General features: G+C 39.6%; 1 protein-coding gene across 1 annotated transcript in view; it reads left to right on the plus strand.

Moving 5' to 3' along the window:
- CDON (cell adhesion associated, oncogene regulated) overlaps nucleotides 1-25,483 on the plus strand; it is a 60,298-nt gene that overhangs the window by 21,183 nt on the left and 13,632 nt on the right. Inside the window, exons 10-17 of the mRNA XM_029209356.1 lie at nucleotides 241-369; nucleotides 3,702-3,905; nucleotides 5,458-5,639; nucleotides 6,120-6,225; nucleotides 11,004-11,126; nucleotides 14,006-14,227; nucleotides 16,271-16,521; nucleotides 19,473-19,552. Coding sequence (XP_029065189.1) covers nucleotides 241-369; nucleotides 3,702-3,905; nucleotides 5,458-5,639; nucleotides 6,120-6,225; nucleotides 11,004-11,126; nucleotides 14,006-14,227; nucleotides 16,271-16,521; nucleotides 19,473-19,552 — 1,297 coding nt within the window. The remainder of the gene's footprint in view (nucleotides 1-240; nucleotides 370-3,701; nucleotides 3,906-5,457; nucleotides 5,640-6,119; nucleotides 6,226-11,003; nucleotides 11,127-14,005; nucleotides 14,228-16,270; nucleotides 16,522-19,472; nucleotides 19,553-25,483) is intronic.

The following is a 25,483-nucleotide window of genomic DNA, read 5'->3' on the forward strand; positions in this document are numbered from 1 at the left end:
TTAAAGCTATAGCCTGGTGAAGAAAGACACATTTTAGTTATAGGCACTACAAAAAGCCAAAGTAATTTTTAAAGTTAATTCCTCGTATTAGCTAAGTCGTTACAATGTAGGGTTTAATTTTAGACACTGTAACGATAAGTTTATATGTTTATATCTATATGCCAGGCGAGTTTCATAGTATCTTTTCTTATTTATACATAGATGCTTATATTATATTATATCATGATTATATCTTTCTAGAGAAAACAACATCATCCAAAAACACTCAGGTCTCCTCTCCACCTGTCGGCATCCCTAAGCACCCTGTTGTTTCAGAGGCTGCAGACAACTTTGGAGTGATACTCACAGATCCTTCCAGGCACAGTGGAGGTAAAGAGAAGACCCCTCATTTATTCATTTTGCTTGTTTTCAGATGTAACTGACCTGCTTCAGATTATTTGGGGGTGGAGTAGCACAGGGTGTTTGTTTACTATTCAGATTGTATACTACCATACAGCTCTTTTAAGTTCTATTTCAACCATTTTTTAAATGTCCTATATATTCAGATCTTGGTAACCCGGTACCATGGTTTGTATTTAAACTCGAATTCAAAATCTTATGGTACTAAGTTTTTATAACTCACAAAAGGAATTTTTCTGTCTCCTCTCTGGCAAAGAAAGCAAATTTACATTTGAACTCTGAACATCTGACCTTTTTTAAAAAAATGATTTGTCAAAACGTATGATGGTACCTAGAGTAAGATTTAGTTTTTTTAATTGAATGGACTACATGGCATACTCAGCATTATTGTTATATCTTACGGTTTTTAGATGCCGTAGCAGTAGAATTTTCAAAAGACTTCTTTTTAGTACTTAATCACACATGAATTCTACTGTTACAACATAATGTGCTTTTCGTGATCTAGGGAAGGCTTAACGTTTTATTGCTGAGCTCTAAGAATTTTCAAGCTTCTCTTCCCTGTTTTCATAGTCTTCCATGCATTGGTTTCAGACAAAAGCAAGCCACAACATTTGAACACCCCTCTGGAGCACCTCTGCATCTTCAGTATCATGAACTGCTTTTTCTTGAGTCCTTTTACTTCTGAGGAACCTTTCCGCTTCCTTAAGCAGATATAGGAGTGTCAACTTCATAGGTATAAAACTGACATCGGAAGAACAAAAACCTTATGACTTAACACATTGTACTAAATGCTGGAGCAGCAGAAATAAAATAAATCTTGCCCTTGGAGAAGTTTACAGTATAGTGGATGATCCAGACAATTAAACCAATACCAATATAGTAGGGAAGACAGACAAATTAACCCATAACGGTGATTTTGATTCCACCCTTGTTGTTGTGAGGTCAAAAGAGAAATATCTAAATCACTCACTTGCTATGAAGGAGGCCCAGTGGTGATGAGAGGCGTCCTGAGCTAAGCCTCAAAGATAAGAATGTTACCACTGGATGAAGAAATAGGAGAAGGAGTTCTAGGCAGAGACCCCTCCTTGTGCAGAGACAGATGAATGACATGTTCTATTTCATTTAGAGATTCAGAGATTTTATTGAGCGTGACTGGTTGCTGTGTGAAGTGATGTTACAGTGGGGAGGTGGGTGGGTGCCGTATATGATGTACTTAAAAATTTAGTCTTTCCCCAGAAGCTATAAAGAAGCCTGAAGGATTTTAGAGACGGGACAGGAGGAGTGGCAACAGGTGAGGCTTAGAAATAAAGACAGTGGCAGTGTGAGTGGAGAAGGAGGACACAGGTGAGAGATAAAGGGAGTTGAATCTACACTGAATGAGAGGAAGAAATATGGTGCCTCGGGCTTGGGCAACTTGGACCATTTACCAAGATAGGTAATAAGAATCTTTAGGTGAAGATGGTGGATTCTGTTCTGGAAATCATGAGTTTGGAGTTATCCAAGCAGAGATAACCATAAAGAAGTGATTTATTTAATCTTCACAACATCCCTGTGAGGAAGGTAGCACAACTGTTTTACAAATCAGGAAACTGAGGCTCTCAAGGAGGTTATGCAGCTTGCCTAAGGTCATCCAGAAAGATCATCATCACGCACCATCCAGAAAGTGGTGGAACTGCTATTCACAGCCAGATATTTGAACGCCAAGAGCAGTATTCTTTCTTCTACCTCCTAACAGTCACACACTATTTCTTTTAGGTATTGATGATATTCTCCTCAGTAGAGATTTTCCCCTAATAACTTTCGTTCTCTATTTGGTCTGTGGTATTCTTTGATGAGTTTTAACCTCACGTGAATCAACATAGGAAGTTGTTTGGTTATCTGGTATTAAAAAAAAAGAGATTCACTAACACTTCTATTCATTCTGTTTCCATTGCTTTCTAACTTGCAAGGAATACAGTAAGTATCATGCCACGTTGCCTGCTTTGAATATCTTCCTCTTTTTATCCATTAAGCAGTTTATTTTTAAAACGCCACAGTTTTCTCCATGCAGGTACCATATGCAACGTTATTTTGTTCTTGTGTATTGGTAGTCAGATTGAAGAGGTGTTGAGTCAGAGGGGTGTTGCTTGAGGCCAGGCTCAGGCTGGACAGAGACAGGGCTCCCTGAGTAATTCACCAGAGTAATGTAACCGTGACCCAGAGTTGGTCCTCCTTGTTTTAGCTCTAGAAACTTGATTGTTAGCATGCCAAAGGATAGTTAGTCTCTTGAGAACCAGCTCACTCTTACAAAATTCACAGGTGATTAATGTAAACTGAAATGGGCAGTTTAATGTAACTGTCATACAGACCAGATTGTTTCTGTCTGCATCCTTTCCTTTAGGAACCAAATGGGAAGCCCCTTATAACCACAAGATTGCTTGGTCAGCAAGAAGTGTTAGGGACACGGTTTAAATGACTGATGAACTCACTGCTGAGGTTTCCACCTGCCACAGAATTGAAACCTTCCCATTTGGGGACTCTGACCCCCTTTTTCTACAAGGTCATGTGCATGATCACGTGGATTATCAGTTTCCTGATAGCACTTATCTCTTAACTGCACATCCTGCCTTCCTGCTTTCTCTCCTCCCATTTTTATTAGTATTGATATTATTGGTTAAGTTTTATCCCTATTTACTGTTTGCAGTCTGTTTTTTGGAGTAGCATTCCTACAAAAGTAATAGCTACATTACTGATTATTGATAGGCTACAATAGTAATAGCTAATATAATAATCTGTAGATCGTTTGCTGAATATGTTTTCTGTAGCTTGGATGGGTAAAGGAAAACATTTAAGTAACACATCATTTTGAAAATTTACTGTAAATTTTAACCACAGTCAGACTTGAAGCACCAAGTAATAATTACGTATTCACTGTTTTAGCCAGGAATCCAAGATAGCATGGTCATAATGATCATACTCATTAACTTTCAGTGTTTCAGAGCTAATTATCAAATTTATACATTTTTGGGCTTCCCTGGTGGCGCAGTGGGAGAGGCCCGTGTGCCGCAAAAAAAAAAAAATATATATATATATATATATAAATTTTTTCACTCTTCCTTCCTTCCGTGCTGTATTTGGCGATTTCATTGCCCATTAGCTTTTAACAGAGGACAGGAGGGTAGTCATAATACTGTTAACTCTGGAAAGAAGTTGGGTGAAGAGCCGTTAAGACAATGATGTTTGGGATTTATCCCTTGCAGTCCATTTGAGTCATTCTTGTCTCTGCTGCCGCGGGTTATTGAAATGAATGTTTCCATTTCCAGTCCCAGAGGCACCTGATCGGCCCACTATCTCCACTGCATCAGAGACGTCCGTCTATGTCACTTGGATTCCTCGGGCAAATGGGGGCTCTCCAATCACTGCCTTCAAGGTCGAATATAAACGGATGCGGACTAGCGATTGGCTGGTGGCAGCTGAAGACATTCCTCCTTCCAAACTTTCTGTGGAAGTGCGTAGTTTAGAGCCAGGTAGTGATATGCAAACATTTTCTTTTAAACTATCAGTGCTGACTTTAGATGCAAATTCTTAATAATCTCATATTCTTCTAATTGTTAAAGTAATGCGAGCTTATTGTATAAAAATTTGAAAATAAAATATAAAAAGAGAATAGTCACCTGAAACCCGCCCATCCAGAGATAACCATTGTTTATATTTTCTTGTATTTCTTTCTAGTCCTTTTTCCTTTATAATACAAACCAGGATCGTGCCATAAATATTATCTTGTAACCCCTTTCCTCTATATTATATCATATGCATTTTCCAATATCATTAACAATTCTTCAGAAACTCAATTTTTAATAACTGTGTATCTACCAAGTAAGTACACCGTGATTTTCTTAACCATTCATCATTTCTGGGCTTTAGATTATTTCTAACTGCGAATAAATAGAAACAGTGTTGTGGTGACATCTTTGTGTGTGTGTGTGTGTCTGTTTTGCTGTGAATGAATATTTTAAGAGAAAAATCGCTTATTTAACTAAAATCGATCTGATGATGCACCTCAGCATGGTTAGACCCATTGCTTTATTTGAAGCAATGAAGACGAGACAACACTAACACCCCTTTGTTCTGTGAGTTTTGTTTCAGCAGCAGGGGACTCCCCCAGCCCCCCCCCCAGTGTATGAAAGAAATTAAACTGTAAAAGAGAAAAGCAGTAATCACAAATCAACTTTCTTTACTTTTATTTGTTTGGGTTTCATGACCATTTTTGTTGATGGACTTTGAAATGTACTTTAGTAGCAAATACCTGTGTTTGTCTAAACAGGTAACATGAGGAGCCCAGGAACATGTAGGTACAGTTGGGAGAAGATGGCAGTTTTAAATATGGGCAAAGCTAAGGAACATTTTACAGACAGAAAAGACTGCCTTCAGATGCCCAGGGGTTATTTTTGAGCTTTTAGGCAACTTGCTTTAGGAGTCTAATTTATTCTTTAGATTCAGATTTTCAGAAACTCACAATCCTTAGAGGTTTTTTTAAGTTCTTAATATCTAATCCAAACAGATACCTTCTGTTGTAGCTTAAATCTGCTCCCCTTATCCTATTATTAGCGGGAGCAGTGTGACATCTGCTATCACCCACACAGTGCCTCTTCACAAACGTATTCACCGTATTAAACTTCGCTTCAGTTGTTTCTTTCAAAGGGAAAAGAACCTAGTTTTGAGCACAGATACACCAGCTAGTCCTGTATTTGGTGGGTATGACTTTAGAACAGGATGTTGAAAGAGTAACGTGCTCTTTCCCATTTTCTCCCTGCCCCGTTCCATGACGGACATCATCCGTCTCTCCCAGTGACTCCCAATAAGGTCTTGTAATCTTGAACACGCTCAGTGAACACATGCAATACCAGTGAATAGGAGTTGGCAACTGCGTTGAAATCTATTCACCATCTAGGCTTTCGAGGATGTTGTTGTTATTGTAGAGAGATACTTAAGCACAATTGTCGTATTTTGAATATTGTCCTTTCAGATGTCTTATTATAGCTTTTAAAAAATTATGGTTTTCTTCCCCCCCCCCAAAAGGTTCAACATACAAATTTAGGGTCATTGCTGTCAACCATTACGGTGAGAGTTTTCGGAGTTCGGCCTCTCGTCCTTATCAGGTGGCTGGGTTCCCCAATCGTTTTTCTAACCGTCCGATAACTGGACCTCACATCGCATACACAGAAGCTGTCAGTGATACTCAGATCATGCTCAAGTGGACGGTAAGTAAAACGTCTTCTCTAATGAGAAGAGTTTCTGATTTGGCCATGTTAATTTAATATCTTGTGATACAATACTATGAATGGCAAATTTTTGAACTTTCAAGTAAGGGGAAATTGAAGGGCACAGATGTGTGTGTAAGAGCACACGTTATAAGAGGGGCAGGTTTAAAAATGAAATGATTGTCTCCTCAGCTCTCATCCAAGTGTTAATCACCATTTCATGTTTTATTCCTTTTGAACCCAATGTACTTTTATGTCTTTGAACCTGGTGAGATATATTGCTTTATTTTTGTTTAGCCCTGCAGTCAGCTAAAATGCTCTTAATACCTTTGAATACCTTTAAATTAAATTTAAAATGGCCATCAAGGATGTTTGCAAAATGAAGCTAAAAAAATATGGCCACACAGATAAATAAATCTGAATGGATGTGAACGTTACATTTATTTTTGTCTTTGACAAGTCTTTGCTTCTCTTTTCTAGTACATTCCATCAAGTAACAATAACACCCCCATTCAGGGATTTTACATCTATTACCGGCCAACAGATAGTGACAATGACAGCGACTACAAGAGGGATATTGTAGAAGGTAAGTTACGAGGACAAGTGGGAGTCCTAATAAAGGAGCTTTGGAGGGAGAGGGTTTATAAATATTATGAAAAACATTATCCCAGGTTAAGATAGAGTAAAAAAATGAAATGGCATATGTACTCTTACTTTGAATTTTTCCCAAAGAAAGATAATTTTTCCAATTTAGTGCAGCGGACCCTTGAAGGATGGGGGCATTAATCCTCGTATAACTTACAGTCGGCCCTCCGTATCCAGGGTTCCTCCACATCCGCAGGTTCGACCCACCACAGGCTGTGTAGTAGTGTAGCACTTACTATGGAGTATCTGTGTAAAAGTGGACCCACGTTGGTCAAGGGTCAACTGTATATATACCGTCTTACATTTGCTTAAAGAAACAGTCAGTTACAAAAGAGTGGGGGAGATATGATTTGTCAGTAGTTCATCTGAAACAAAATTTTCTGTTTTGTTTAAATGAATAGTGGCCTGAATATAAAAATCAATTACAACTTCTAGCTATATTAAAAAAAAGAATGTCTCAGGCAACAGTTCCATTGAAGTCTGTCCTAGAAAGATCACATCTTGAGCGTGTTACCCATTTTTAGAGATGCTGAGAAGTTGAATATATGTAGAGAAGAAAACAGCTGAGAGCACAAAGGGTGTTGAAACTGCCTTTTGACTACATTTAAAATATAATCCGACTTCCCTGGCGGTCCAGTGGTTACGACTCCGCACTTGCACTGCCAAGGGCCCAGGTTCAACCCCTGGTTGGGGAATCCACAAGATGCACTGCACAACCAAAAATAAAAGTAATTAATTAATTAATTTAAAAAAAGAAAGAAAGAAAAAGAAAATATAATCTGGAACTTTCCCTGTGGTCTGAGGGCCGCACGTGGTCTGGCTGGCGCCTGCCTCACCTCCACTATGTGTCACGCACTCTCCCTTTCTCACCGTGTCTTCCGTCACGCATGGGCCTTCTTTCTGTCTCCTCGTGTGCACCAAGATCTTTCCTGCCTCGGGACCTTGGCACACGCAGTTCCAGCTACCTCCCCCAAGGCTTCATCTAGGACCTCCACTTCTGTCTGTTGTGTGCTTGAATGTTCCTTGCTCAGAGAACCCCCTCCCGTTGACAGGAGAATGCCCTTGTGATTTCTAACCATGCGCTTTATGTTTACTTCATGCAGTTTATCCTAGTTTAGTTGTGTGTATGTGTGTGTGTACGGAATTATTTGCTTAAAGTTTGTCTCCCCCACTGAATGTTAACCTCCTTGTGGGCAAAGGGCCTTCTTTCCCACAGCTGTGTCCCAAGTCCTACAGTGATGAGATGTTTGGTGTTTATTGAATGAAGGAATGAATGAATGCTTGGAGTCCAGAAAGAACAGTGGAGTGTCTGGGAATGATCAGATTGGAAAAAAGACAATGAACCAGGAACAGGACAGCTGTCTCCAAGTATTTAAGGACTAGGATGTTTAAGAGGAACTCAGCCTGTTGGGGTGGGAGAAGGGGGCTACAAGGAAATTTTGTGAAGAAGAACCCTCCAATACTGAATTTTTAACATGGTTCTCTCACAAAATAGTAAGCTCCCTAATTCGGGAGGTGTTCAGTAGAAGCTGGGTGCCTGTTTCTCAGTGATATCTTGGAAGGGATTCTTAGTTTGGGAGGAAAGCTTCTTCCAAGGTCTTTTTTTCACTCCAAGATTCTTCTTTTTTGAAATATTAATCTCCTAATGGATTGTGTCAGAAAATCGTCCCAGGCCAAGGTTTCTTTCCTCTGAATTCTTGACGTCAAATACTGCCACATAGTTTTTTGTTACAAGTAGTCTTATAATAAATTACTTTTAATATGCACCATCACATTTCTTGAAATATTGCAGCATTCCTTTTACTGTTTATCCAATGGAATTACTTTTGTAATATGATGAAAAATTTATTGTCTAAGTTTTAATACCCAGCATATTTTTTGAATGAAAGAGTGATTGTTTCTCTTCTTAATCTGGAAAAGTAGGAAAGAAACGAGTCCCCCAAATCTGCTTTAGACGTTAAGAATTGGGGAAATGTGGTAAGATCATTGTTAGTGGCAAAAGGATTCTGTGAAGTTGAGATAGTAGCTGCCTTGAGGGAGCAGTGGCAGGAGGAAGCATGATGGGGATGGGGGAGCCAGGACCCCTCACTCTCTTCACCTGGGTGCTGGTCCCATGGCTGTGTTCTGCTCGTGAACATTCAGCTGTACAGTGATGGGTACTTTTCCATATGCATATTTTACTTCATAAAAAAGCTGTTTAAAAAACGAAATGGAAAGAATTGTTAGTGACTGATCTACACTTTAGTCCTGTCTCGGTCTTCATTTTAGTTTATCTGGGTTAGGCGAGTGGGGCTCTCAGATTTTTATTTTTAAAATCTTTTGAGAGAGGCTACACTTTTGTTAGAAAATCATTCTAAACAAGGCAAATGTCAGTAAAATGAACATCCCTCTCTGTCTCCATCTGTATCACTCTCTTCCCCACCCTTCTGGGTTTTACTCTAGAAATGATCTGCTGATAAAGAGTTTCTAAACTATATTCTCTAGTCAAATCTTTGAACTTTTGCAGACTTGAGTGATGTGACTGTTGAGTGTGGCACTGGGAAATTGCTCTAAAGAAGACTTTGTTTTCACTACAAGCATATGTACATGTGAGCTTTGCCTTGTGGTTCACAGAGAACTTGTTTATGAACGTAATAGATGGAGCAGTTGGATGTTTAAGTGGGCTTCACTGTGCTGTGTAATTCGCTCCTTCCTTATTTTCAAGCTTATGCACTTGAAATTCTTTTTGTGGCAGTTGGAAGCTATTGGCTTGTTTTCCCAAAGCGAGGAGCAGAAGTATTTATCCTTTGTACCTAAAGTTTTCTTTAAAGTTTTAGATTACTTATGTATGTTGGCTCAAAATTGTTTAAGCTTTGAAACACAATTACATTGTTAAAGAATACAGTAAGAGAAGAGCAATTATATTAAGTTATCCTATCTTCTGAATTAGGTTCCACGTTTAGATAAACTCAACGTTTCCAACATACCATGTTTTCGTGATGAATATTTTAATCTTGTAAATTAAGTTGAGTTCCAGGTAAATCAAACTACCAGTCATCCTGATCTTTAAGCCTGTGCTTTGGTTTTTTACCCTTTCTAAAATATTCTTGGAGAAAAATCTGCTTGCTAAGCAAAGGATATGCTGGTTGGTTGATTTTAAACCTAATAATGCACTTAGGTGTCTTATTCATCAGTGAGCCGTAAAACTTTCTCTTTGCCCATATTTCCTGTAATTGGAATAATTACCATAACACGGGATGTTAATCTAACAAAATATGTATTACTTTATTCTCTCTTATTAGAAACATATCAGAAGTTTAGTTTAATTCCATTTTTTTTACTAGTGCTACGAAAGGAAAACTTCAAATCTAGCGTAATAATTATTCAAGTGAATGGTGATAGGTGAGCGGAAGGCTGGGAAAGACCTAAAGATACGGAAAAAAGTTGAAGTCTTTTAGAAAAGTTTTTGGAATTTAAAAATAGATCTGTTCCTGTCTCAAGTAGATTTTGAGTCAAGTTTCTTTTAGGGTCCTCTTCACACTTATAAACGGGGCATAGAATTCCTCACTTCTTGAGCTTTTCATAGTCCCTTGATCCTAAAACAAGCAGATTCTCTTCCTTATAAAATATGGGGCTTATAAAATATGAACGAGGGGCTTTGTGTTGGTGTCCTGGAAGGGGGTCAGGGTGCTTCCGGGTCAAGGTGTTTTTGTCTGTGTTGACTTAGAAAGGATCCCAGAGCTATTGGTCCTGTCAGCCAAGTAGATATGACTTGTGTGCGTGGATTGGTTTTGTTTTTCATCCCCTTTAACTGACTCTTAAATCAGTTGCTGGTATAGTTGAGTTTCTAAGAAACAGTGGAAACAGGTTGAAGAGGTATTTTCTAAGAAGGATTAAAAGTGCTTGAAGAGTTCATTGAATCTGGCAGAAGTGTCCCTGTTTATTAAAGTTTGTCACAGGTCCACAGAAGTAAAAACGGAGAGTCATTTATACTGGAGTGTTCAGTTTAGAAGTGTTTCTAAATGAAATGCTGGCTGCACACCGTGGGTAACAGAATCATTCTGTTAGAGATGCTTGTGTGGTTTGGAGACCCTGGTGCAAAAGGAAAGAAATGGTGGGAGCGGTAGCCAAGAGTTTCCCATAGTAGACTTTGCTTTCTGACTGTTCTCGAATTCAGGCATTCATTTATATGTTGGATCATGTTGTGTCTATTACAGTGGAATTGAGAGTTTCGCTGAGGCCTGCCTTGCAAGTGGTCACTTGTTCTGGGTAAGGCACTGTTTTCTGACCTCATACGTGGCGTTGCTTTCTGGTTAGGTGGACAGAGTGATTGACTTGCTGGGGATCTTGACAGAGTGATTGACTTGCTGAAGGAGGGGATCAAAGGACTTGAGGTGGTTTTTTGTTTTGTTTTGTTTTACTTATGCATAAAATTAACATGTATTTTATGAAGGACTTACTACTAATTACTTGTAATGAATCAAAGTCTGCCCACACACAGGTAGAGCTTTAATTCAGTTTCTCTCTTCTCTTTACCATTTTTTCATGCCATGTAATAGAAATGCTATCTATCTGTTGTGCATTGCTAAAATATTTATATGAAGTACACTTTTATCGCACAAACTGACTATATGGTGATGGCTGCTGCTCCAACCTCATTTCAAAATTACGAAGTGATTTTATTGACAGTGTTGCTTAGGTTGTGGGTTGTAAAGCTTATCTTTTATTTTTCCTTTCTAGGTTCAAAGCAGTGGCACATGATAGGCCACCTGCAGCCAGAAACCTCCTATGATATTAAAATGCAATGCTTCAATGAAGGAGGAGAGAGCGAGTTTAGTAACGTGATGATCTGTGAGACGAAAGGTAGGGGAGGGGTCAGAATTAGTGCTTTTCTCCCTGGACAGAACTAGAATTCTGAACTCTGGATTATTCCTCCTGACTGTCGATATATTTACTAAAGAAACTTTGGACCATTTTTTAGGTGCATCCATTTAGACTGTCCCAACAGTCTAGCCTTCTGTCGGCTAGAGAACTTGCCTTAAGAATAGTTTACATAAAGGCTTCCCTGGTGGCGCAGTGGTTGAGAGTCCGCCTGCCGATGCAGGGGACATGGGTTCGTGCCCCGGTCCGGGAGGATCCCACATGCCGCGGAGCGGCTGGGCCCGTGAGCCGTGGCCGCTGAGCCTGCGCGTCCGGAGCCTGTTGCTCCGCAACGGGAGAGGCCACAACAGTGAGAGACCCGCGTACTGCAAAAAAAAAAAAGAATAGTTTACATAAGCGTTCATTGTATTCATTAACTTCTGTGTGACTCTGAGTAAGTCATTTCTTTTTTTTTCCTCCATGAAGGAACAGAAATATTTGCTAACTAATTATCTGAGACTGCTGTGAGAATTAGAATCCTTAAAAAAAAAGTATAAGGGTGTTTAAGGAAAAGCACTACGTACGTTTAAAGTGGTTTCTTGAATGACAGATACGTATAACACTACCTACTCGTTCAATGAAGCGTAGTAAAGTTCAGAATTAGTCGATAATTCTAAAGTGAAATTCTCAGCTCTGCCTGCACACATAGATTAGCTGTAAAATATTACCATCGTTGAAAACAGAAGATACCACACTTGGATAATAGAAATAGCCAAAGTAGAAACAGGCTCAGAAAGATTGAATTATAAAGCTAAGACTCGGTTTCCTTGTTTAATTCTGAATCATGTGTCTTCCTGCTGCAAAACCCACATATTAAATTCACATTTAAACATATATACACACAGACCTGTAGACTTACCTTGAATTTCACTTGTTTAGCATATATTTGAGTACCTTTTTGTACTGAACACTGTGATATGTTCGTGAGCATTTCTTACTTGCCTCCGGAGTGCTGTGAAACTTGGAGCAAAATTACATAAAAATGAAATTTCTCATCTCTGTTCCCAAGACATTTAAGAGTCTAGCCAGGCGGAACATAAAACACAGACAATAATGTGCTAACTGTGCTGTTTTTAAGTATTATTAATTGACCTTGCTGGGGAATCAAAGGTTCTACCTACAGACTTTCAGATCAGTGAAAAACAAAAAACTTTAAAATGTTAACTGTTCATACTGAATGAGTTTCTAAAACGTGTTACACAGTCCCAGCCTGTTTAAGTAGAACATTTGATGCATGATTTCTCCTTTTAAAGAAATGACTCAGAGTTCTTGCTGTGAATAGCAATTGCCTTATCTTTAGTAATTCAGTAAATATTGGAGGCCAGCCTCTTTCCCCCACCCTTAAAGATCATAGACTGTCACGACTTTCCTTTAGTTCTCTGCTTTTTCTTTATGTTTTTCACCTCACATTGCTCACGTCATGCTCCTGCTGTCTCTTCTTATTCATGTTAATGGGACCGTGTCACTCACCATCCACTGCAAAAGTTTCTGACTTCAGTGAGAGGCTGGCAACTGGTCCTCAAGCTTGGTGGAATTTTGAATACATTAAGAGTAAATAAAGAGTGAATAAACCTGACGGACTTCCCTATGAGTAATCATGGTATTTCATGTGCGATCTGTAACATCCATTTTTGTCTCAGAAACTTGTTTGTTGTCTTTGGAATTGTCAGGGACCTTAGAATTGTATAATCCAACATACCACCCAAAGTAGAAATTTCCTACAGAGACTCTCTGCCAGGTATTCTTCCAGCTTTCAGTGATGGAGAGCTCTTTCCTTGGAAAGGCAGCCTCTCGTTGACTGATTTCCAGCCCTGTTCTGCCTAGTTGAAGTTGCTAGAAAATAGAACCCCGATAGAATGTTTGTTGAAGTAGATTTTTTTAAAGACCACTCTGCTCCTGTAAGTTATTAGGAACCATAACAGGAAGTATACTATAGTAACTAATAATCCTGACAAAATGGATTGAACACTGCCATGTGCCAGGCTCCATGCTGAGAGCTTTACTCTTCATGACAACCTATGATGGGGCTGTTATTATTATCTCCATTTTCCACCTGCAGAAACTGGTTCATGGAGGTCAAAGTCTTACAGCTAAGGATAAGTGATGGAACAGGTTAAAAACCTGGGCAGTCCGGTTCTAAAGATCCGGCCATCAACCACTATGCTCTACTGCTTTTCTATGACAGTTAAAGCATCAAGGGCATGTTATTTGGGGACAGAGAAAATGGGGTTTGTGTCCCACCTGTTATTAGCTTTTGTTGTCGCCATTATCCAGAGGACCAGTGAATTAGGGAAAAGCACTGCGTTTATGTGGACTCCAACATTTTTTGGTTTGGGAAGTTTAATATTATGTGTGAGGTTTTCGGAATTGTATATAATTGTTCTAGTAGTCCAGAGTCATGTCTTCTAATATTATTCACAATCGAGAGGCATAAAATATCTAATTGTGAGTCTCATTCAGCTCAAAGTATATCAGATCGAAAGGAGTTTTTGTCCCATCTGTAAGTTGAAATAGTTTTATGTCAACCCTTTGGGAGTCTTCTGCAAGTACAATTGAGCAGATAATCATATAGCAGCTTGGGTTAGACCAAGTGCATCTGTGTCTCTGATCTTATAATTTCTTTAGAGTTTGTGACCTAAAACCTTGACATTAGATTTTTAAACTTTTGAGTCCTCTTTGTGACTCACTGGTGGTCAGATCATCTCAGTACCAAGCGTAAACAGACTGGCTTGGATTCCTAACCAGACCTCCTTCGGAGAGTAAACCATTTCATAGAGTCTGTCTTCACTCTGACATCATGTTTTCCTGTATATTTCAACTAGTGAAACGGGTTCCTGGAGCTTCTGAGTACCCTGTCAAAGACCTGAGCACCCCTCCAAATTCTTCGGGGAGTGGAGGAAATGCTGGGCCCGCAAGCAGTCCCGCCAGAAGCAGTGACATGCTGTATCTGATCGTCGGCTGCGTTCTGGGTGTAATGGTGCTCATCCTCATGGCTTTCATTGCCATGTGCCTGTGGAAGAACCGCCAGCAGAATCCCATACAGAGTAAGTCATCCATCAGTGTCTCCTTCCCTTTTTCTAAAGATCAGTAGAGAAAGATTGTCAGAATAAATATTGATTTCTAACACGTTCACATATGAGTGTCGTGGTATAAAACACATTCGATACTCTTCATTCAGTGGAGGTGACTTTAAAACAGTTCTAGCTGTAAGCCAAAGTAAGTGGAGCATCAAATTAAATTGCCCAGGAGAAATAAACAACAAAGCCCAAACTAAGCAGGTCTCTATGTAAATAGCTGACTTAGTGCTGGGAAACTCTGGCTCTGTTGGACCACCAAAGAGGATGAGGACTTGAAGCATGAGCTTTGGAATTGCTGCAGGAGCCCCTTCATACGGGTCCAAATCTTGTCAGCGAGGAATGGAAAAGGCATGATGGAAAGGAGGGTAGTGAAGACTTTTCTAAGTTACTGTCCCGGGATGACACAGATGAAGGTACTACAGTCCTGATTCAGTCCTTAATGTACTAAAACCTCAGCAGAGTGGTGTCCCCACCCCCAAATGTGTCCAGTAGTAGGAGTGTCCGAGCTGTCAGTGATGGTGCGTTAGAACCCTGTTCCCTTTTCTTTCCCCATTTTTCTTCCCCTCATGTTCCTACCATTTCTCTTCCCTCAGCTATCATAAAAGAGCACAGTCAGATCAATCGGAGTCTTTAGTCTCTGCTGGGAGGAAGTATTTTGGTTTCCTCTTTGGCCCCAGGAGAAAGAGATGAGAAAAGAGCAGAGGAAGACCCCAGCCGTGACAGGCACTCGAGCAGCTCTTAGCCGGTTCCTGCCCGTGGTCCCTTTTTGGTGAACAGCTCGGGGTGGGGTGGGGCGGGGGAGGGGGGTAGAAAGTGATGTATTTTTATTGCCTTGGCGCCTTCCAGGAGATAGGCAGGGAGAGAAGTGGTGGTGGTACCAGGCTGAAAGAGCTGGCCATCCCTTGATTGGGTCTTTTTCTAAATGGTTTTAATGTCATTGACTCTGAGTGTGTGAGAGTGCGCTGAACCATTAAAAGAAGAGTATTGATCTGGTTGTCTGAGCGAGATTAATCTGGCTAAAGTCATTTTCCTTTGTGACTTGATAACATGTTGAAAGATGGGAATTTATGACGGTAATGTTCATTCCGTCGTTCATTCAGAAGATACTCGTTGGCTCTCTCCTGTGTGCTCTGCACTGTGGTGGACAGTGCAGGTATAATGCCCTCTCCTTATAGTTTAGTGGAGAAGAGAAGCAGGTATACTGATAATAACACACCTGTGATAATAACACACCTGTCATAGGAAGAGGAACACCTAGTCCAGTCTTGGCGCCTCCAATACCTGTGAAGAATCGATCGAAACTCTGACAACAAATCCTGTGCAGTTTAGATAATATACTTTCTAAAGGACATTTCACTTTGTCTAAATATATCTGGTAGGTGTGCCTCTGGGAATCAGATATTTGAGGTAGCTGTTGAAATGCTTTTAATATAAGGAAAGGGAATAATTAGCCTTTTGCCGTTGGTGCCTCAAAACTTCCAACTTGGCTGTAATAACCAAAGAACTATATGAATAGTGAATGTTTCCCCAACCCCATCCTTTTACTTAAAAGTGGTGTTTATTGCTTTTTGAAATATCCTGCCTAAAGTTATCCTGTTGTTGTACAATTTCTTTCAGCACTTGGAAGCACAGGGGAATTTAAACACCTTTTCGTCGTGTTGCCGGTACTTTGATAGTTTCAGCTTGCATAGTTTATTAATTCTCTTTTGAGTAATTTCTCTCTGGTTAATTTCTCCTCCCATTAAAAGAGTCATAACTAACTTACAGTTCCTGGCTGACTCCATACTGTAAAGGAAATAACAGCAATAATTTTATTAAAGCATATCTCACACGGAGGCTTTAAGCAAACACTTTTTTAGAGTATTTTATTTTATATAGTTATATTTATATAGTTTATTTTATATAGTATAGCTATAGTTTATTAAGGGTTTAATTAATAAAACTTCCCAAGCAAGAAGAATTGTCCTTTTCAGTATCTTACCTTTTCTTTTTGTTGTTCTCTCTCAACAGAATATGACCCACCAGGCTATCTCTACCAGGGGTCAGATGTTACTGGGCAGATGGTGGAATATACCACTTTGCCTGGCACAAGCCGAATAAACAGAAATGTTCATGGAAGCTTCAGCAATGGCTGCTCCCATCTCCACCGTAAGCTCCCCAGTGGAGTCAGCGGGAGCTTAAATGGAAGACTCTACTCTGGGCGCACGAGCTCTCTAACCAGGACACGTGTGGATTTTGAACATCCTCATCATCTAGTGAATGTAAGAGACCCAATTATAAATAAAAGCGCCCCTGTGCCCCACGGTGCCAGGATACAAGAACGGGGCCAGCATGCGTGGCTTTTCCCAATGTAGAAACCTCACAGGTTCACTGGAGTGGACGTAGCATGTATCACCGGCAGCCCCTTGATCCAGAGTCATGTTTGGAAGCTTTCTATTATCAGGCAGGAGTTATATTAATCAATCTGATTTATATTTTTTAATTATTTGGCACTGGAAATACAGGACCAGTAGCCAACAGACTGGAAGTTATTCTTGCGATGAAGCGGAAATACCATTGAGCGTGGACCAAACCAAATACTTTAAATTTGATTTATTTAGAGCAAACTCCAAAAGCTCATATGCTTAGACGAGTCAGGCAGATCCTGAAACTGAGTGAAGCAAGTTGGGGATGGGACAGAAGCGGTGGAGGCGTGGGAGAGTTGTGCACTGTCTTAAAGCAGCGGCCAGGTTCAGCACCCATTGTTTGTATGCAGAGCTGAGGGCCCCGTGTGGCCTGGTCTTCTGATTTTTCACGACATCCGTAAATCTAGGTGAAATCACCAGATTTTTTTACACGTTGGCAACTAATTCCAGTTTTAGAAAGCGTTGCGTGGGCCATGCACAGCATGTCTGCAGGCCACCAGATTGTCACTTCTGACCCCCTGTGAGGTTTTTTTGATTTGTTTTGCCCCATGTGTGTTTCTGTGGTTTACGTTTTACAATATTAGTATTCTCTAGCCACAAGGAGTGATAAACCTTTAAAACTACTATATTTCAGGGATAGCCAGCTGATAGAGTTTAATTTTTGAAATGAGAGTAGAATGAAGGACGTATTTTAGATTTGTGCTGGTGAAAGAGATTCTCTGCACTAGGCAGTTTGATTTATTACATTGTTTGGATATGCATCCACATTATTTTTCAGTCAGATAGATAATATGTTTAGTTCGTCAATTAGGCACTCGTTTACGTTTTTGTCATTGTTCTGATTACAGATATATTTGCCCATAACCCACAATGTGCTAAAGTTTGGAGAAGTTTAGAGATTTTTTTTTTTTTTTATCTTCAACAGTAGTAAAGGTTTATTAAAATATTACCTTTGGAGAACAAAACTATAATATATATTTGTATCTTAAAGCTAGAAATCTAATGGCTTTCCTGTGACCTAGCTTTAGTATGTCATAGAAAAAATATTTAATTTGCTTTAGTGCATCTCATTACCAAATGAGAATAATGATTTCATTATTTTGTGTGGAAAGACATGGCTTATATTCAAACTTTCTAAACTTTTTTTGTCACCATTCCTAGTCCAAACTACTAACATTGTCCAAGAAACTGAAGGAGAGAGCATGACGCTTTGAACAGCACATGCTGTTTCCATAAGAAGAAAAAATAACTCTGATGCTTGCTTTAGTATTTGAACACAGTACCTTGTGTTTTTTGAACAATGAGTTGCTATTTAAATAAGAGTTGCCCCATTAAGTGTACAATTTTAGAGGTTATCCTCTGTGGTCTTAACTCATTCATTTTCTTACTATTCTCTTCTGGGAAGGTGGAAATAGGGACATATTTTATTTATTTATTTTATTATTATTATTATTTTTTTTTTTTTTTTTTTTTGCGGTACACGGGCCTCTCACTGCTGTGGCCTCTCCCGTTGCGGAGCACAGGCTCCAGACGCGCAGGCTCAGCGGCCATAGCTCACGGGCCCAGCCGCTCCGCGACACGTGAGATCTTCCCGGACTGGGGCACGAACCCGTGTCCCCTGCATCGGCAGGCGGACCCTCAACCACTGCGCCACCAGGGAAGCCGGGGACATATTTTAAATGCTGTTGATCATAAAAATGATTGAATTAACTGTAATCCGTTTAGTGATTCAAATAAATGCATCATCCTGTAGGTTGTTAACTTCATTTTTTTCAGAACCTTTGGAGTTTATCCTCATGGACTGAATGTAGCATAGGAATATTCTTTCTCTCAGAGTTTTCTTTAAAATTCCTATTGCTAGTTGGCTCAGGAATGTTGAGAGACATTTTCAGTACTTTTGGTTTGCTTCGATTCTGGCTGTTGTTATGAGATGAATGGAAGTGGAAAGTGTTCTGGGGAGAAACGATTGCCTGAACTTTTCCTAACCTTGAAGGCCTGTTCTGAGCCTGGGTGCAATGTAACAGCCTCCCTCACCCTTATCAAATTCAGTTCTGCTGTTTTACTTTCGAAAGCAGAATTTTGACTCTGACCATAAGGCTGGTTCAAGCCCTAACTTCAGTTTTGAAGAGCTCTTGCCATCGTATATGTCAAGTGAACATTTTACAATGAGGTATGTGTTAATCTGGGCATTTTTCTTAATTGCTGGGCAGTTTCCGCCAAAAGCAGCAGCAAAATATTAATACTCCGCTCCAAGTCACCGCTGGCTGAGAATCTGCTCCATCTGGAAAAATATAACATGTTTTAAGACTTCGTCTAGCCAAGTGAACAGACCTAATCGAAATAATTACAGGAAAATGAAGATGGGTTTATCTTGTGACATCATTCAAACAGATTTCCACCCTGTTTCTCCAACTGGCATCCCAAAAAATTTTTCCATGACTGCTAGGAAGGTGAAAATGAATAGGAGGTTATACCGCATAGAATATTTTGGGCCCATTAGATTTGAAACACTGAAGGGAAGTGACTAAACTTCTCCCTTCATTTACTTGCCTCTTTCCAGTACAAACATACATGCAGAAAACATAGGAGTTAACTTTTTGGAGAACACTTTTAATATCGTGCAGCACTCATTTGTGAATACAAGTAAATAGTGATAAACTTAACGTGGCGCAGGGAGATGGTTAAAATATACCACGTAGCCATTTATTGTTGGTGCGGCTTTTACATTTGAGTTGATGTGGTTACGAGTCTATGGCACCTTCAGCACTCTCTTTTTCTCTTTTTCCCTGTACTTGCTTCCTGATAAGGGTGGTGGCCTGTACACGGCAGTACCTCAGACTGACACGATGGAGTGCATTAGTTGTCGAAATTGTCGGAACAACAATAGGTATGTTGCTGTGTTTGCACAGGTGGTTGTGAATAGTTATGTGGCTCCCTTTGTTAGTCTCCCTTCAGCAAAGGAAGTTCTTACAATTTTACCTAAGTTATAAAATCTCAGAATGTGGAGTCTTAAGTTTAAGGCTGTTACTCAGTTTTTGCCCCAACTTTACAATTTTTACCTTTCTGTGCTTTGGTTTCTTTAGATATATTGACAATATTGATGACTTTATTTCTCACTGAGATACTTTTAAGAGGTTTGATGTTTTTGAAATCTTTGAATTAGTGTCATTCTCTGCATACAGACTTTATCTTTTCTCACCTGTTCTATTTTCAGTAGAGCCCTTTCCTATGCTATGTGATATTTTCTACTCTATATTGTGGATGAGAGCATGTTTGAATGTTAGGGGAAAAACCCTGTGTGTATGGTAATGTTTTTTCATAGTAACATTACTGAAATTTTCGTATCAGATTATTCAATTTTTTAAAAATTCTTAAAACCTTAAGATAATTAAGTAGCATAATCTTGCTTTCTTTTAATTTCTGTTTTTCTAAATTAAGAGTTATATGTACTCACAATACTTCAGACAAGATAAAAATAAGTAGAGTGAAATGTACATTTAAATTTTGACAGGATATTCAGAAAGCTTTCATGCTAGTTCTCTATGTATTAATCCCAAAGGATTATCAAATATTTTGTTGTACTGAAGTTGCATCTGTCAGAAATCTCAGTTCTTTCTCTTACATAATGATGGTGTTTGATTACATGGTCTCAAAAGTCCTTCCCAACTCTAAAGCTCTGCAACTTAAAAATCATATTATAGTTAGTACAGAAAATACCTGGAGTATGGACTGGAGTTTGGTTATTTCATTACTGAAATGGGATTTGACCCATATTTTCTAAAACGAGTTATGAAGTTAACAGTTGGAGTTATCAAAACCAGAACTTGAAGCAGGAATCGGTCGACCATTGAATTAAAAGTACATTGTTTCATCATGTGTTTTGAGAGCTGCAGAGCAAACGCAATAAAGCTTTCTGGAGATTTTTTTTTTTTTAATCATTTACTTAACCCATCTTAGGGTTTCTATATTAGCAAGAGCCATCTGCCTGTCTTGTGTACTAAGATTTGCTTGTTACACTTTAAAATTCTGTATGACCCTAGCTAGATTTTAAGATGCTCGTAACAGTGAAGCTACAGTTTTGTCCTGAGCTTGTCAAAGGCTTTATCACAACTTGTTAGGAGCATGCTAAAGAACTGGTAAAGATGGTTTATACGCCTGGTAAGTAATCAGATGGACTTAATTAAAACACATCCTTTGTGGTTCCTGTGGCCATCAGCAAATGTGATTCAACCCAGACGTTAGAACGATGGAATGAGCGGACCTCAGGTCTAAGAATAAGTAAACGTAGGCTTTGCCACTGCTTAAATCTATGATCTTGGGAAAGTTATGTAATCTCTCTGAGGCTATTCCTTATCTGAAAAATGGAGAATTGTCCCAGATAGTGTAAAATTGCTCCCAACATACTCCGATTATAGATTTTGGTAATTTGCTGCTCGTCATCTTTATAATGAGGTATCATACCCTAGTACCAAAAATACATCCCATTTCCTTAAAAGAATTTGAATGACTTCTGCCATCTTGCATTCATGGCCATTTTTGTATGTGTGAGCGTGTGTGTATGTGGCATTTGGGGGGTTTATTATACATGGTTTTTTTTTCCTTTAAGACAGTGGACAATTATACTTCTGTTGGTTTTCAAGTTAATGGCCTCTTGCATTTCATGTATGGGGGTTTTATCTGGGAGCATAGGTGAATTCTCTGCAGCCTGAGAAAGCCAGCTTCTGTTTCTCCCTGGCCTAAATCTTCTTCCTACCTCAGAGTCTACCTGTTTAGGGCAAACCTTCGCTTACCTGCCTTGCCTCCGAGGTTAGCCAAGTGGCTCATCTGGCTTCCAGGAGCGCTTATGTGGTTTTGACACAGATGAACATCAGTAAGTACCTATCTTCAACTCTGCCAAATTGGAATCATTAAATCTAAAGCACCTAACTCATTTAACGTTGCAACTGAAAACAGGTATCCCCTCTCAAGATCCCCAAGATGGCAAAATTTGTAATAAGCTTCTAATACTGAGAGGCAGGTGATATATCATGTGCTCCCCAAATATGCACAATTTTCGTCAATTTATACTTTTAGAATGTCGACATTATCGCTAAGACTAAATTTGCGTTTCCTAATGCCAACTGAAAAGACTGTGTACACAAAAAGAGGTATAATTTCAGTTAAGACATATGAGGGCTATCCAGGGGATATTTTAGTGTTTTTCGCTCTTCAGTCAAAAGAAACATTTACACTAGCCACTGGAATAGGTTCTGAGGTGTTTCCAGGCAGAAGGAATCAGGAGTCATGGAAGGAGGAAGGATAATGCTTACATGAGGGTAAACAGTCTAGTTCAGTGGTTATCAAACTTCAGCACACACTAGAATTAACTTGGAGCACTTGTAAAAACACAAATTATGAGGCTCTACTTCTAGAGTTTGTGAGTCAGTAGGTCTCGGGTGGGGACGGAGAATTTGCCTTTCTGATGAGTCCCAGGGCTACTGGTGCTGCTGGTCCTGGGACCATGCTTTGAGAAACACTGACATAATTTAGCTGGAGAAATGCAAATAGAGGGAGCAGGATATAAAACTGGAAAACCAGTCTGAGTTTATATCATGGATGACCCTTACTGTCAGGGTTTACTAGTTTATTTAATCAACATTTATTGAGTGCCCACCATGTCCTAGGTACTGGCCCAAGCCCTCCCTCCAGAGAGCCAACAGTTAATAATAGTGACTCACAGCCAGAGCTTGAAGTATAGTGAGTAGAGTTTGAAGAAGCACATTGAATCTTGTAGTTTTATATTTAAGGAATAGAAAAAAATCCCTATTGTTTCTGTAATATACAATACAGGGGGGATGTGAGATTTTTACATTAATCAAAAAGGGGGATATGGGTTAAGTGTTGAGAAACACTGGGCTTAGTGGCACAATGATTCTTTTGAAGATTTTTAAGAAAGGGAGCCATCTGTGCAAGATGTGTGTAATAAGCTGGTTAATGGTAGTAGGCAGTACGCTGGTAGGATTGGAGGGAGGAGACCAGTGTGACTACATGTGTAATGAAGGCCTTAGCTTCACGCGAGGAATGGGGGTGGAAAGGAAGAGAAAAGTGAGATTCTAGAGCTGGAATCTTTAGGACTTGGCCATTGACTGATTGGGATCTGGGAAAAAATGGGAGGTTCAAATGAATAGAAAGTTTCAAACACGGAATGACCTGGTAGTTGCCATGGTGATAGTCATATAAATAAGAAACTTAATAAAACGATATATGGAGGAAAGTTGATGAATTTGGTTTGGGGTTTTAGAGTTTCAACTGCCAGTTGGGTATCTAAGTCAAGGAGACACAGGAAAATGCTGGTCTTGGGTTCAGGGGGTAGATTGGGACAATGATCTCTATATTTCAGAGTCATTTGTATCAAAGTGATAGAATTTAAGAATAGGTGAGATCACCAAAGGAGACAATAACCGTGGCAGTTTGATTATTTTTATATATTTAATTATTTAAGGTATTTGTTTGCTTTATTTCTTAAGGCTTTTTTTTTTAAGCTTTTTGATGTGGACCATTTTTAAAGTCTTTATTGAATTTGTTACAATATTGCTTCTGTTTTATTTTTTTTGGCCCCGAGGCATGTGGAATCTTAGCTCCCCGACCAGGGATCGAACCCACATCCCCGGCACTGGAAGGCGAAGTCTTAACCACTACACCACCAGGGAAGTCCCTATTTCTTAAGTACTTAAAGTGATTAGACATCTTTTTTATAATCCTCTCTTTTATTATTTTTTGCTTATTGCCTTGATATATCTTCAAAGAGATGAGGAAAGGGGTGTGAAAATCAGGAGAGCGAAAGGGAAAGAGGATTCATTCACTCATTTATTCATTCAACGGACATTTGTTGAAGGTCTACAGTGGGCCAAGATAGGTGCTGAGGCTACAGTTGTGAGCAAAACAGGCATTGTCCCTGCCTTCACTGAGCTTATAGTTTGATGGGGAGACGTCTTTTTAAAAAATGACATAATAATCATAAAAATGAATATATAATTAAAACTGGATGCTTTAAAGACAAAGTAAAGAATGTAGTAGAAAGGAAAGACTTCCCTTTTGCTCTGAAGAATTTGGAAAACTAGGTAAAAGAGGATGGGGATAGGTTTAAAGCTTTCCAGGCAAAGGCAAGGTACCATTTATGCAAAATCTTTAAAGCAGAATGCCGGAATCCTCACAGAACTTAAAGAAGGCTGATGTGGCAGGAACCTCGTAAGCGAAAGGGTCAGAGGTAGAAGATGAGTGAAATCAGATGGTACGGAGCCATGGCGAGTCAGTGAAAGATTTTAAGTAAAAGAACATTGTGATAGAGCACTCCTGGAGGATAGAGTTTGGAGAATCCATTGGATGGCGCAGGAAAGGATACAGGGGACCAGTTGGATGGCTATGGCAGTAGTCCAGATGAGAAATAGTGCACTAAGATAGCTACAGTAGATACAGAGAGAAGTAGGTGGCTTGGAGAGTTTTAGGAGGTGCAGTTTTTAAAAAAGACATAAGTAATTGTGTGAGGAGGCAGCAGAGGGGGAGGTGTCAAGGATGGTGTCCAGGTAATTGGATGCCGTCACTGAAAGAGCAAACACTGCAGGAAAGAGCTTATACCTGTCTACCCCTCACACACCTGGGAGTCATCCCCTGAGGCACCCCCGGGGGTGCCTCATCAAACTCACCTTGACCCAGGGCAGCTGTCTTAGTCCACAGGTGCCTGAGAACTGACGAAGGCCTTTCCACGTGGAATCTTGCCTGCACTGTGTCTTGCCACCCCAGTTTGTTTTTTTCTGCCTTCTTAGGTTTAAACTTGAATGTATTTCTTAGAGTGGGCTTTTAAGAAGCAAGTCATTGCCAACCTTAGGCCCCTTTTCTCCTCCTTCTATTTTAGTCATAGAAAAGTTTGCTTTTCTTGTCTAAACTGGCACATTGACATGCAGATTTGACATCAGATAAGAGGGGCGTGTGCACTCAGCAATCTGCGGAGTTTTATTTGCTTCGAGGGCTTTTGTGGCATTTGTAGAAGACTGCCTGCCTCACTGGGTTCAGTCCATGTGAGCTTTTCAGGTTTGAGAGTGGCATGTAATAGCTCCCTATATGAACAGCTGGAAAGAAGCATATTTAATGAGGCTTTTCAGGGAGCCAGCCCCCTACACAAGAGACTCAGCTGAGAGTCTTGTGCAATTTGGGCACTGCAAGAGTTAAACAGATTTTAATCAAATAGCTTTCTACCCACCTCCTCTCCTCAATTCAAAAAGCAGTAGTGCAGTTCTGGATATGTAATCAAATGGGGTTTGTCAGTTGCTTGGCTAGTTTAATGGGAAGGGATTGACATTAAATCTGCTCTGTTTACCATCAGTCTTGATAATCTGTAAGAGAGTAGAGGGGACACTGATGAAATTCACAGATGAGCAAACTGAGAGGTCCCATCAGGAGGGAACAAAAAATTAACTTTAAGGGTCCTTGAGAGATTGGAAATGGGCAGGAAGTAGCCAAGTAAAAATCAGCTTGGAAAAATGTGTATAATCCATCTGGGAAAAAAAGTACTATCTATACCTGGCTGATGGTCAAGAGGAGAAATAAAACTATTTGGAATAGTGCTTTAGAACACATAGATATAAATGACCTCCAAGTTTTTACGTAATGATCACCTTAAAAGTCTGTGTATTGTTGGGTTTGGGGGTGCTCTTTCACCAACTTGAAACCTACCACTGCTGTCAGATATACGCAGGTAAAAATAGTGTCTGGAGATGAATATGAAAACATATCATTATAGTTGTAGTTCTTTCAGACCTAGAGTTTGGCCTGCCCAGTTGGT

The sequence above is a fragment of the Monodon monoceros genome, unplaced genomic scaffold (assembly GCF_005190385.1).
Source record: "Monodon monoceros isolate NGI ecotype Baffin Bay Population unplaced genomic scaffold, NGI_Narwhal_1 Super_Scaffold_7, whole genome shotgun sequence".
Classification (NCBI taxonomy): domain Eukaryota; kingdom Metazoa; phylum Chordata; class Mammalia; order Artiodactyla; family Monodontidae; genus Monodon; species Monodon monoceros.